This window comes from Aotus nancymaae, unplaced genomic scaffold (genome assembly GCF_030222135.1).
Source record: "Aotus nancymaae isolate 86718 unplaced genomic scaffold, 86718_ANA_hifiasm-v0.15.2.pri h1tg000003l, whole genome shotgun sequence".
In the NCBI taxonomy this organism is placed as follows: Eukaryota; Metazoa; Chordata; class Mammalia; order Primates; family Aotidae; genus Aotus; species Aotus nancymaae.
This window is the reverse complement of record NW_026988414.1, coordinates 4,202,271-4,216,749: the sequence shown is the minus strand read 5'-3', so window position 1 is coordinate 4,216,749 and position 14,479 is coordinate 4,202,271. Positions and strand designations below refer to the sequence as shown.

The 14,479-nt window shown below is 50.1% G+C and overlaps 1 protein-coding gene across 1 annotated transcript in view; it reads right to left on the bottom strand.

Annotated features, from left to right (window-relative positions):
• The window catches only part of ENG (endoglin), a 39,476-nt gene that overhangs the window by 6,513 nt on the left and 18,484 nt on the right, over nt 1–14,479 (bottom strand). The window contains exons 3-9 of the mRNA XM_064377773.1: nt 7,463–7,603; nt 4,189–4,354; nt 3,644–3,688; nt 3,316–3,478; nt 2,893–3,019; nt 2,462–2,636; nt 1,956–2,098 (exon numbers count right to left, since the gene is read on the bottom strand). Of these exons, the coding sequence (XP_064233843.1) occupies nt 1,956–2,098; nt 2,462–2,636; nt 2,893–3,019; nt 3,316–3,478; nt 3,644–3,688; nt 4,189–4,354; nt 7,463–7,603 (960 nt within the window). The remainder of the gene's footprint in view (nt 1–1,955; nt 2,099–2,461; nt 2,637–2,892; nt 3,020–3,315; nt 3,479–3,643; nt 3,689–4,188; nt 4,355–7,462; nt 7,604–14,479) is intronic.

Below are 14,479 nucleotides of genomic sequence, written 5' to 3'. Positions count from 1 at the left end.
GCCCAGCCTGGCAAATATAGTGAAACGACCTTTCTACTAAAAATTCAAAAACGTAGTTGGGCATGATGGTGACGCCTATAGTCCCAACTACTCGGGAGGCTGAGGCAGGAGAATCACTTGAACCTGGGAGGTGGAGATTGCAGTGAGCCAAGATTGTGCCACTGTACTCCAGCCTGGGTGATGACAGAGTGAGACTCCATCTTGGAAAAAAAAAAAAGAAACCACTGTAGCCAAATTGAAAGACAGCAAATTAGGGGACATGGCAGCCAAAGGACCAACCTTTTTTTCTTTATTAAAACTTAAAAAATCATCAAGAAAAACACCAAGCCTCAATGATAAAGAGACTGAGGTTCTCATCACTCACATGGAGCCATGCCCACACTCACTACTACCCAGAGAATTATAACTAAAACAAGGATGGAACGCCATATGCCACCTCCCACACTGGCAAAGGTTTTTCTTTTTTAAAATTCTGGAGAGAAGAGGTTGCGGTGCTCTCATAAATCAGCAGTGAAAATTCAAATCATCTTTGGAAAAGTGGGTTGGCAACACGTATCGAAACTTCATTCATTTGGATCCAGTAATTCTGCTAATGTGGAAATCTATCCTAAGAAAATAATCCCATGTAAAGAAATGTTTCATACACAATGACATTTTTTGCATATTTATAATATAGAATTGGAAACAACCTAAATGTGTAATAAGGGAAGAGGAGTTAATTATACTATGTCAATATGATGGAATAATACGTGCTCATTAAACATATTAGGTACAGGTGTCAACGCTCTAAAAATACGTTAAATGAAATAGCAAGAGACAGGTGAACACATCCTTTATGATTACATTAATATAAGAAATTCCAGAAAAAAAATTCCAGAAAAAAGTACACCAAAATGTTGGCAGCCATTGTCTTTGGGTGGGAAGGTTAAGATTTTCTTTTCTAATTTTCACATATTTTTTAAAGCATATGTTTTTTGCTTGTTTGATTTGAGATGGAGTCTCGCTCTGTCACCCAGGTTGGAGTGCGGTGGCATGATCTCGGCTCACTGCAAACTCCCTCTTCCAGGTTCAAGGGATTCTCCTGCCTCAGTCCCTCCCAAGTAGCCGGGATGTCAGGCACATGCCATCATGCCCGGCTAATTTTTTCTGTTTTAGTAGAGGCGGGGTTTGTTGCCCAGGCTGGTCTCGAACTCCTGAGCTCTGGCAATCTGCCTGCCTTGGCCTCCCAAAGTGCTGGGATTACAGGTGTGAGCCACCGTACCCAGCCAGCATGTGTTATTTTTATAACAAATACATTTGTTTGTTAACCAGCCATGATCATATTGTGTAGGTTTTTTTCTTTCTTTTTTTTTTTTGAAACAAAGTCTTACTCTGTTGCTCAGGCTGGAGTGTGGTGGTGTGATCTCGGCTCACTGCAGCCTCTGCCTCTCAGGTTCAAGCGATTCTTGTGCCTCAGCCTCCCAAATAGCTAGGATTACAGGCATGTTCCAGTACGCCTGGCAAATTTTTGTATTTTAGTAAAGACGGGGTTTCATCATATTGGCCAAGCTGGTCTCGAACTCCTGACCTCGGATGATCTGCCCATCTCAGCCTCCTAAAGTGCTGGGATTACATGCATGAGCCACTGCACCTGGCCTGGGTAGGTATTCTGCTAAGTGACTACCCAGCTCAGGGAGCATTTAGGATTAATAATGGCTACCAAGTGCTGGCATTATTTACTGAGCACTTAATATGCACCGCATCTGACTGTGCCACATGATCGGCCTAACAGACCTCCTTTAATTCTCACCACGTGGTAGGTACCATTATCAATCCCATTATACAAGTGAAGAAACTAAGGCTTGCAGAGGGACATGACTTGCCCCCCTACCTGGACAAGGACCCCAAGAGTCCTGGCTAGGGGAGGAACCAGATGTCCATGTCATCCCAAGCCAGAGGGCCAGGAGTTCCCTTACCGCAACAAGCTGTTTCTTTAGTACCAGGGTCATGATGTCATCAGCACATGTTGTCTGGATCAGGGTCATGAGCAGCTCCGGGCTGCAAGTGTCCTTGGGAGGAGTGGTCTGGATTGGTGCGGGTGAGGTCTGCAGCCTACCACCTGTGGGGTAGCAGAGGCAGGCCAGGCAGATGGTCATATGTGTGTGCGCTCACTGTGCGCCGGTACCAGGCGCTTCCTTTTTTTTTTTTTTTTTTTTTTTTGAGATGGAATTTCCCTCTGTTACCCAGGCTGGAGTACAGTGGCATGATCTTGGCTCACTGCAACCTCCGCCTCCCAGTTTCAAGCGATTCTCAGGCTCTTCTAGAATTAGCTACTTCCATTGTTGCCATGTGCAGATGAGAAAAATGAGGCTCAGAGAGGCTGATGTCCCTTGTCCAGGCTCACACAGAGGTGCTTCACCAACAGTGTGGCCACTGACCCAAAGGAGGGGTAGGGAAAGGAGGGGCCGGGGAAGGTGCTCACCGCAGCTGGGGGCCCGAAGTGAGACAACGCTGGCCAGCGGTAGCTCCACGAAGGATGCCACAACGCTGGCGTTGAGCAGCTTGGCCTCCTCCAGCAGGCCTTGGGGTGTGTCTGGTAGGTCAAAGCCACGAATATTCTTCTCTGGAAAGATCTTGAAGGAGTATTCTCCAGTGGTCTAATGGTGGGGAGAGAGGCAGAGCAGGGGGCCATGGACACAGTCTATGCCACAGCACGCCAGCCAGGGTTATGCCAGGCCTTGGTCCTACTGTGCCCCCACTCCTGCTGTGTCCTTTGCCTGACCCCTTCCCTCACCTACGGGCATAGGAGGTTTGCCCTTCAACTCAGCTCGGGGGTTCACCTCCCCAGGGAATTTCCCTGATCCAGAGGTTGGGAGTTTGGGTTTTGTGTCCCGGGAGGTGCGCGAAACTCACCCAGATCTGCATGTTGTGGTTGGCGTCGATGAGCCAGGACACGTAGGGGGGACCCTGCAGGATGAGGATGGCGTCGGGGTCCCCAGACGCGCAGCTCAGTTCCACCTTCACCGTCACCGTCCGGGGCCTGTGGGGAGACAGACGTGGATGGAACGCTGACGTGGACAGGCCAGGCGGGGAGTGAGGCCTCACGTCGGGTGGGTGGCGGCTGCACTCTCACCTGCTCAGATGTGGGTCCATGGGATGGGGATGGGACTGGGGCCAGGCTTGCGCCCAAAGGGGAGGGGCCCGTAGGTGGCGAAGCCTAGAGTAGGAGAGGGCGGGCGGCGGGACTGGGGCTGGGGCGGGGCCGGGGCGGGGCTTCATGAGGGACGGGCCTCTCAGGGGTGGGGCCTAGCGTCAGGGGCGGGGCGAGACCCTTACCCAGAGGAGTGGCTCGGCAGGACCCTCAGGATGTACGCCTCCTTGTAGCCGGCCACGCCTTCCAAGCGGCAGCCCTGGACCAAGTGGGTGCGCGGCCGCCACTCGAGCCTGCGGCCCATGTCCTGGCTGGCTTCCGGTAGGCAGAAGGACAGGGACCTCTGGGCTGCGGAGACACACGCACCTCAGTCCCTTCCCCGAGCAGCCCTGCACCTAACAGCCTCACCGTCACCCACAGCCAAAGGTGGTGGTGGCGGGGCAGGCAGGAGGGTGCCCCAGTGGTGGAGAGGCATCGGAGGACCTAGGTTCTAACTCCCCTTCCACCACTTACCTGCCAAGTGATCCTGTGCAAGTCCCCGGGCCTCTGTTTCCTCATCTGTCAACACACGGTTAATATAAGGGATGAGCCCATGACACATGTTAGGGTGCAGTCCCAAAACAACCCCGCACATCACCCCACTTTAGTATTTCTTCTAGCATTTAGCAAGACCTGAAAGTATAGATTTATCCGTGTACATGTTTATTGTCACCTCCCTCGTCACAGTATCAGCTCCAGGAGGGCAGGGCCTGAGTCTGCCCCCAGTGTCCCCAAGCGCCTAGCATAATAGGGCTTTGGCACATAATAGATGCACAACAAATAATATGAAAATGCTGGGTTTTTTAGGTCAAGAAACTGGCATTTCACATGTTTCAATCTGATATTTGGTAGAGGAGCCATCGCTGTCTTAAGGCAGCACTGGCTTGCTGGACATGGCCTGCACCTCATTGTGTCCCCTCTTGCACTCTTGGTGCCCAAGTTTGAGGTGTGGGCCAGAGGAAGTTTCCCTTCCTCCTGAGGAGTGTCATGAGCCCAGAGAGGTTGTTGGGGAAACTGACCTTGGCCCAGTCGGAGGATGATGCTCTGGGGGTCATTCAGCTTGGCAGCAGAGGTGACGGGGCTCCTTGCAGCTGCCCAGTCGAGGATCTGGGTCATGGTGGGGAGGGATGGCAGCTCTGTGGTGTTGACTCCTGGGGGCCCTTGGAAGGTGACCAATTTGGGGTTCTGGGGAGACACATGGGAGGCTCAGAATGCTGTTCCTGGCTCTGCATCCCCTCTATCTCATGTAGGAGGTCAGGAAATAATTTGTGGAGTCAGCCACTGGCTGAGAGAAAGAGGCCAAAGCTGAGAATGCTGTCTGATGGATCTGCAGTCAGCCCAGAGCCCCCTAGCAGTCAGATTGGCCCCTTCTCCCTTCCACACTTGGGGAGACGGATGAACACACAGCCTTGTTTATCCACCTGTCCAAACATCACCTACCCCTCCAGAGCTGTTCTCATTCAGCCCACATCTATGCCATCATGTAATTCTGGCTCTCCCTATGCTCTGAGGGTCTGCGGGGGACAAAGTCTACCTTGCCCATCCTTACAGTACTTGACACATAGTAGGCACTGAGAAATCTTTGTCCAATTTTGTGCTGGGCCCTGGGCCCATCACAGGATCCTGACATGCCAGCCTCACCCTGATACCCGGCACGTGGTGGGTGCTCCCTGCTTATGGGAAGAAAGAGAGAAAGGGAGGAAAGAAGAAAGGGATGGATGAATGAATAAATGAATTAAAAACAGACAGCAGTGGTCCCTGCCCTGGGGGATATTACCACTCAGAAACTAGACATGCATCAAGTCATTTGAAGCAATAGGAGACAGATTTTTATTTAATAAGAAACAAAGGAGCCAGACAAATCTGCTGGTTGGACAGGAATGGGGAATCTGGGTGGCTCTGGCGTCTCACTGCCTACCCTGCCAGTGCCTCAAAAGAGATGGGGGTCGGGGGTGAGGAGGAAAGCAGACAGGGAAGACTTCCTGGAGGAGCGACTCTGGAGAGCTGAAGGATTCAGAGGAAGCTGTTGGGGCCACTGACTGAGCTCCTTTGTGTACAGTCTCCAAAGCCAAGGGCATTGAGCTGAGTGAAGCAGCAGCAGCAGAAGGGCAGAGGGCTTCAGGCTGGATTTTTAAACATTTTTTTTGAGAAAGAGTCCTGCTCTGTCACCCAGGCTGGAGTGCAATCGTGCAAACTTGGCTCACTGCAACTCTGCCTCAACATCCCAAGTAGCTGGGATTACAGATACCCACCACCACATCTGGCTAATTTTTGTGTTTTTGTATTTTATTTTTTGTTTGAGACGGAGTCTTGCTCCATCACCCAGGCTGGAGTGCAGTGGCGTGATCTCAGCTCACTGCAACCTCCGGCTCCTGGGTTCAAACAATTCTCCTGCCTCAGCCTCTTGAGTAGCTGGGATTACAGATGCGCACCACCACACCTGGCTAATTTTTGTATTTTTAGTAGAGATGGGGTTTCACCATCTTGGCCAGGCTGGTCTTGAACTCCTGACCTCATGATCTGCCTGCCTCAGCCTCCCAAAGTGCTGGGATTACAGGCACGAGCCACTGCACCTGGCCTTTAAACTTTTTTTTTTTTTTTTTTGAGACAGAGTTTTGCTTATTGCCCAGGCTGGAGTGCAATGGCACATTCTCGGCTCACCACAACCTCTGCCTCCTGGGTTCAAGCGATTCTCCTGTCTCGGCCTCCCAAGTAGCTGGGATTACAAGCATGTGCCACCACGTCCGGCTAATTTTTTGTATTTTTAGTAGAGACGGGATTTCACCATGTTGGCCAGGATGGTCTCGATCTCTTGACCTCATGATCCACCCGCCTTGGCCTCCCAAAGTGCTGGGATTACAGACATGAGTCACCGTGCCCAGCCAACATTTTTTATTGTTATTTTTTAGAGATGAGGGTTTCACTATGTTGCCCAGGCTGGTCTCTAACTCTTGGCTTTAACGGACCCTCCTGGCCCAGAGTGGTGGCTCATACCTGTAATCCCAGCACTTTGGGAGGCCGATGTGGGTGGATCCCCTGAGGTCAAAAGCTGCGTGGCCCCAAAAGGAAGGTGACACAGTCAGGCCAGAGCCCGCGGCTGCTGCCATGACCTTCCAGCTGGCGAGCCAAGTTTCATGTTCCTGCGCCACCCTGGGCTGCAGCGGCTCAGATCCCAGCCCAGCGTGAGAAAGCAGGGAGCCATGGTGAGGCCACGCCCCCTCTGGGGCCTCAATTTCCCCTTCTGGGCACTGAGAGATGGACCTCAAGGAGTCAAACCCTCTTGTCCCTGGTGGTTGGATTTGGCCCCCTCCCTCTTAGGACCTTCATATGCTGGCTTGGTCATGTCTGTCTGTCTCTGTGCTGTCCCTGTTGCCAGTCTGGAAGCTTCTCCCCTGTCCCCCACGCCCAACTTCGCTCAAGCCTGCCTCCTTCCCACAATGGGCACATTTCTTTCTATGCCTCTCTCCGCTTTGCTGTCTTTGCTCTCTCCCGGGCTCTCCCCATCCCACCCTCTGCTTTCTGTTGTAAACAACAGCTGCTCACATCTGGGGGCCACCTCCCAGACCTTCCACATGGAGGAGGCAGTGCTGGCAGGCCACCCCACCTCCTCCAGCCCTGAACCGCTGGAAGTGGGTCCCAGCTCACTGACCTCCTCTCTCTGGTAGATATAGCTAACACTTTTAAAACTTGAGGTTTTTAGTTGTTGTTTTTTTAATTTTCCCAAATTCACAGCTAAACTGAAAACTTGAGTTTTTAAAAATAATTTTTCTCCAAAGTAAGCCAAGTCCATTTAGAGTAACTCTTGCAAACTCAACAAAGTATAAAGAAGCACATAAACGTCTCTCCTAATCCCACTTCCCAGCCATAACCACTGTTAACTCATTATCAGGTTTTCTCCTGACCTTTTTCCTCTGTCTTTAAATATTTTCAAATATATGTCATGTAACTTTTTCAAAGACAATGAAAAGATTATCATATGAAATATTGAGTTTAGTTGGCCCACTGGACAGAGAGGTAAACTGAGGCTATGCAGTAGATCAGAGTTGGCCAGGGCTGCACATCAGCCTGACCCCCCACCTCTGGGTCTAGACTCTTGATCGCAGTCCTGCTACCTTCTGGGTTCTCCCTGTCAGAGACCATTGGATTCACCAGGCACGACCTTGGTGAATAATGTCAGGATGAAAGGGAGAAGCAGGGCCGGGCTGCTGGGGTGGGAGACCCCGGCCCACAGAGATGGACAGCAGGGACCTCCCATGGCCAGAGCCTCAGGCCGGGGTTGGAGGGAATACTCACATAGGCCAAGTGCAGTGGGATTTCCAAGGCCTGGAGCTGCAGGAAGACATTACTGTTTACACTGAGGACCAGAAACACCTCTCGGGGCTGGGTGCCATTTTGCTTGGATGCCTGGAGAGTCAGCTCCAGTTGTGACAGGTCCTGGGGCGCACAGAGGAGAGACACACACAGACCATTCAGATTTGCATAGGTTGTGCCACCCAGATAGGCAGTGATGACTTTCGTGCCTCCACTCCACTCACCTCGCCTGCTCTGTCCACCCTCGCCTCCCAGTGCCCAGGGTAGTGCCTGGCCCTCAGGCCATCTCAGGGAATTTACACTAAACGAATGAAGGAGGTAAGCCCAGCAAATCTGAAGAGAGAAAAAAAATTAGGCTGGGTATGTTGGCTCACGCCTATAATCCCAGCACATTGGGAGGCTGAGGCAGACTGATCACTTGAGGTCAGGAGTTTGAGACCAGCCTGGACAGCATGATGAAACCCCGTCTCTACTAAAAATACAAAAATTAGCCACATGTGATGGTGGGCACCTGTAATCCCAGCTACTCAGGGGGCTAAGACCAAGAATCGCTTGAACCCAGGGGGCAAAGATTGCACTCAGCTGAGATGGTGCAACTGCATTCTAGACTGGGTGACAGAGTGAGACTCCATCTCAAAAAAAAAAAAAAATTGGGATGAGTCCAAAATTCAAGGATCAAAATTTATTTATTTTTTTTAAATTTTTTTTTTTTTGAGATGGAGTCTCACTCTGTCGCCCAGGCTAAAATGCAGTGGCATGATCTTGGCTCACTGCAACCTCCACCTCTGGGTTCAAATGATTCTCCTGCCTCAGCTTCCTGAGTAGCTAGGATTACAGGCACATGCTACCATGCCCAGCCAATTTTTATATATTTAGTAGGCATGGGGTTTCACCATGTTGGTCAGGCTGGTCTTGAACTCCTGACTCATGATCCACCTGCCTCAGCCTCCCAAAGTGCTGGGATTACAGGCATGAGCCACTATGCCTGGCCAAGGTTTATTATTTTTACTGAGCACCTGTTGTGTACTGGGCCTTAGGGAGTGTCCTATGGGTAGAAGCAGCGATCCCCACATTGTCCCCACCACCTTTCCTGCTGTCTCTGAGTGACCGCTCTGCTTCCAGGCTACATGAGACAGTCACAAGTGCTCTCCCAGCTTGCAGTATTCCTGCTTGCCTCACCATTTGAAAGTACTAAAATGCTGGGGTGTTGTTTTTGGTATAATGCCATCATTTTGATATAAGAATGTGAAGTTGAAATCATTTGTCTTGAGACGTACCCACTGCATTAATTTTTTTTGTTGTTTTTTTAAGACGGAGTCTCACTGTGTTAGCCAGGCTGGAGTGCAGTGGCACCATCTTGGCTCACTGCAACCTCCGCCTCCCAGGTTCAAACGATTCCCCTGTCTCAGCCTCCCGAGTAGCTGGGATTACAAGCATGCACCACCATGCCTAGCTACATTAAAATTTTTAATTGCTTAATGGTATATACATTTAGAATGTTTTTATAACAACAATTCCTACCTACCATGTAAATAGGGCCTATTAAGTCCTAGACTGTTCTAAGTGCTTTACACATTAACTCATTTAATCCTTGTAAGAACCTTAAGAGGTAAATACTCTTTCTTTTTTTTTTTGAGACAGAGTCTCACTCACTCTGTGGTCAGGCTGGAGTGCAGTGGTGCCATCTTAGCTCACTGCAACCTCTGCCTCCTGGGTTCAACCAATTCTCCTGCCTCACCCTCTCCAGTACTTGGGACTACAGGTGCCCACTACCACACCCAGCTAATTTTTGTATTTTTCATAGAGACGAGGTTTCACCATATTGACTAGGCTGGTCTGCAACTCCTGGCTTTGTGATCTGCCTGGCTCAGCCTCCCAAAGTGCTGGGATTACAGGCATGAGCCACCACACCCAGCCTTTTTTTTTTTTTTTTTGAGACAGGGTCTTGCTCTGTTGTCCAGGCTGGTGTACAGTGGTACAGTCATGGCTCACTGCAGCCTCAACCTCCTGGGCTCAAGCAATCCTCCCTCCTTGGCTTCCCAAAGTGCCGGAATTATAGGCATGAGCCATCATGCCCAGCCACCATTCCTTTTTTTGAGACAGAGTCTTGCTCTGTTTCCCAAGCTGGAGTGCAGTGGCGCAATCTCGGCTCACTGCAACCTCTGATCCCAGGTTCAAGCAATTCTCCTGCCTCAGCCTCCCGAGAAGCTAGAACTACAGGCATCCACTACCATGCCTGGCTAATTTTATATTTTTAGTAGAGGTGGGGTTTCACCATATTGGCCAGGCTAGTCTCTAACTCCTGACCTTGTGATCTGCCCACCTTGGCCTCCCAAAGTGCTGGGATTACAGGTGTAAGCCACCACGCCCAGCCTTCTTTGCTGGAGTACAGTGGTGCAATCATGGCTCACTGCAGCCTCAACCTCCTGCCTTGGCTTCCCAAAGTGCTGGAATTACAGGCATGTGCCACCATGCCTGGCTAATTTTTGTATTTTTAGTAGAGATGGGGCTTTACCATATTGACCAGTCTGGTCTCGAACTCCTAACCTCAAATGATCATCCCATCTCTGCTTCCCAAAGTGCTGGAATTACAGGCATGAGCCACTGTGCCCAGCCATCCATTGTTCTTATTGTCACTTACAGATGAAGGAACCGAGGCCCTGAGGTGAAGTCATTTGCCCATGATGACACAGGAAGTCAGTCAGGGGCTGGGATTCCTATCTGGGCAGACCTGTGCTCTCACATTTTTCTACACATTTTTGTGTAGCGTATCCACCCCAAGCATATTTTTCTACACGTTTTTCCCAAGAAGAAAAAGAATACAGCAATCCACAAGGCAGTGTCTGTTGAAAGAATGACCCCAAGGACTTTCTGAACTAGTGGCGTGTGAACAGGTGAGTACTGAGAATAAGGCAGGTAAATGCCTCGGAAGCCGTGCCGCCAACTCACGAGGACAAAGACATATGGAGTCTTCTGGAACAGACTCTCACTGCTCTTGTACAAAGCCGCCAGTCTAAAAGATGACCCAAACATGCTCTTCAAAGCTATGAAGAAGGGGAAGGATATTTCAAGATGAAGACACCAGTGGAAAGTTTTGAGGTTTAACTTCTAATCATCTTGCCATTTCCTCAACTGACATCACAAAGCCAGGGACAGTGTTTTAACTGCTGGAAAAATCTGCCCAGAAATATTTCCATTACTCAGCAACGATATCATCATCACTCTTTGCTTTTAAGTTTGCTCTTTAAAACACAAAACAAATAATAGTTGTTTTTTTTTTTTTTGAGACAGAGATTTACTCTTGTTGCCCAGGCTGGAGTGCAGTGGCGGGATCTCGGCTCACTGCAACCTCTGCCTCCCTGGTTCAAGCGATTCTCCTGCTTCAGCTTCCCCAGTAGCTGGGATTACAGGTGCCCACCACCGCGCCTGGCTAATTTTTTGTATTTTTAGTAGAGATGGGGTTTCATCATGTTGGCCAGGCTGGTCTCGGACTCCTGACCTCAGGTGATCCACCCACCTTGGCCTCCAAAAGTGCTGGGATTATAGGTGTGAGCCACTGTGCCCAGCCAACAGTATTTCATTTTTAATGTGTCACAAATATTTTGTTTGCTTTTTTTTAGGCTAGTCAAGTGAAGCAGGAGAGTGAGAATAGGGACGGAACAAAGCAATCTGTAACTAGTTGGGATCAATTACTTGTAAACATCCATAAGTGTTTTTTCATTTTAGTGTGCTATTTAGGTTGGTTATTTTTAAATAATTATTTTATGCTAATTTATGAGATATGTTTCAAAAACAAATTTTTTTTTTTAGATGGAGTCTCACTCTGTCACCCAGGCTAGAGTGCAGTGGCGCAATCTCAGCTCACTGCAACTTCTGCCTTCCGGGTTCAAGCGAATCTCCTGCCTCAGCCTACCAAGTAGCTGGGACTACAGGAGCCTGCCACCATGCCCGGCTCATTTTTTGTATTTTTAGTAGAGAAGGGGTTTCACCATATTAGCCAGGATGGTCTCTATCTCCTGACCTCATGATCTCCACCTTGGCCTCCTAAAGTGCTGGGATTACAGGTGTGAGCCACTGCACCTGGCCCAAGGTATGTTTCTAATTCATGTTTGTGTAAGTTCATGTTTTGATTAATGTTTTCTAATGGGTTTATAACTTTTGGTTTTCCAAATATATTGTTTCATCAGCTTTGAATGTGTGTGTATGTATTTTTTTTTCTTTTGAGATAGGGTCTCCCTCTGTTGCCCAGGCTGAAGTGCAGTGGTGTGATTGCTCTCTGCAACCTCCACCTCCAAGGCTTAAGTGATCTTCCTGCCTCAGCCTCCCAAATAGCTGGGACTATAGGCATGCATCAGCACACCTGGCTAATTTTTGTATTTTTTGTAGAGACAGGGTTTTGCCACGTTGCCCAGGCTGGTGTTGAACTCCTGGACTCAAACGATCCACTCACCTTGGCCTCCCAAAGTGCTGGGATTACAGGCATGGACCACCATGCCTGGCAGTTTTAAAAAATATTATGCTTTCTAAAGACTTTAAAAGTTGAATACTGTATTTAATACCATATTTTAATAAAATATGAAATACATATCTACATGTCAGAAGTGACATTTTGTTCCAGGATTGTGATCACACACACACACACACACACACACACACACAAAGAAGAGAAGAAAAAAGAACCAAAGTCAGGCTAGGTGGCTCATGCAAGTAATCCCAGCCCTTTGGGAGGCAGAAAGATCACTTGAAGCCATGAGTGCGAGACCAGCCTAGGCAACATAGTGAGACCTTATCTCTAAAAAATAAATAAATAAAAATAAAGTAGGATTGTGAGCATTCCTGGAAATTCATGGGAGCAACGCGATACCCACCTTTGTGGTGTTGGGAAAGGGCCTGGCACAGCCGAGCCGCCAGCAGTGCTGAGAATGAACCCGCTCTGGCCTCTTTACCCCGATGGGGTGTGTACTTGAACCATCGAATATGGTTGCACATGTGTATATATTAAAACAGCTCAGCTGTACACTTCAAATGCCTGCATTTTAACTTAATAAAGCTGTTTTTTATCAAAGCAGCTGAATATCATTGAATTTCTGATACAGAAATCCTATAAAATAATTTCTCATGGTTCCAGCTCCTGGGTGCCCAGGCCTGTGCTAAGCATGGGCGTGTGCTAGGAGGGAAGTGGCACGGATATTCTCCCATTTTACAGACGCAGCATAGAAGCTGCTGGGGGACAGGACACGCTGTCTCACACCTGTAATCCCAGCACTTTGGGAGGCTGAGGCAGGTGGATCACTTGAGGTTGGGAGATGGAGACCAGCCAGGCCAACATGGTGAAATCTCATCTCTACTAAAAATACAAAAATTAGCCGGGTGTGGTGGCACTCACCTGCACTCCCAGCTACTCAGGAGGCTGAGGTAGGAGAATCACTTGAACCCAGGAAGTGGAGGGTGCTGTGAGCCGAGATCGTGCCACTGTGCTCCAGCCTGGGTTACAGAGCAAGACTCTGTCCCCGCCCCCCACCGAAAAAAAAAACAAAAAAAAAGAAAGAAGCTGCTGGGAGTGGCCAAGTCAGAAGCCCAGCACACATCATCCCGGTGCCAGAGCAGGGCCTGCAGTCCCTGGACCATATCCTTCCTCTCAACTGCACCCAGATTGCCCCACAGTCCATCACTGTCCAGCCCCATCTGCTTCTCCTCACTTGGAGGATACAACTGCGAGGCCCACACAACAAAGAGATGTGCCCCCTGGACAGGCAGATCGTGGCCAGGAGACAGCACAGCCTGCAGTGGATGAGGACATCCGCCCTCCGTCCCATGGCGACACCCACAGGTCAAGTGTGCTGCCGGAGCCAGAGTACAGTCTGGTGGCCAACTCCTGAGTGGAGAGGAAGGAGCCCTGTGACCATCCTGTCCTGCTGTGCTGCTCTGCCACTGTCCCTGTTCCTCTATGCCTCAGTTTCTTCATCTGTGAAATGGGGGCAGGACAGGATTGAGAACCAATACCAGGTAGGGCTCTGGATAAAGGAAGTGAAAACAAAGGGAAGGGCAGGTCACAGCCTGGTCACGCTGGGGGTGAGGGGCGTCTGGGAGGTTGGAACTTTGGGATGTTTGTCGGGACACCCAGCTCTTGTCCCAGAGCTCACAAACCAAAGCTACCACTCAGTTGTCACCAAGTTCTTCGCTGCAGGGTTGTGGGCTGGTAGGAGGTGCAGGGCTTGAGTCACATGGCAAGTGAGTAGTTTGGAAACTCGGGGGGCTGGAAAGCTGGGTGCTCGGGTTCTCTGAGCTGCGAGGCCAAGCTGAAACCAGCTGGTTACCAGAAAAACCCGGTCAGGGTTTCCACAGCAAACATTTCCCTCCCCACGGCCCTGACTCACTGCCGTGACCACTCACACGAACATCGACTTCCCCCTTCTCTCCTGCCAGGGACCCCAGAGGCAAAGAACTACGGCGCCAGCCTGGCCCCCAACCCCAAGCTCCCAGCCTTCCTCATGGGACCCTGGGAATTCCGCAGTCTGGCCAGCCCCTTGCCCCCAGCCCAGCCAGCCTGCGCCTGCCTGGCCCCCTCCCTGAGCGGGTGGGCGGGAGACCGTGTTTCTATTTTTGTGCCAATGTCCCACAGATGCCATTGTTGCCCAGCAGTTGGTGGCGGGAAGGGGGGATTTCAGTGAGGAGGCTGTGAATGCTAGTAGCCACTTATAGAAAGTCGCTTCCAGCAATTATTCTAGCAGTGGAGCCTCGGGGCTGCCTGCAGCCCCCACCCGCCCAGGGCCTGACCAGAGGCGGTCAGATCGGAGCCAGCCATCCCTCTGTCTACCCCAGAAAACTCAGATCGTCCTACAGGCAGGGTGGCAGGGGAAGGGATCAATGCCAGACAGACCTGAATTCAGATGGGGGCTCAGTCATTAGCCTATGACCCTGGACAGTCACGTTGCCTCTCTGGGCCTCAGTTTCCTGATTTGGAAATGATATTCCCACTTCATAGACTTATGAGGATTC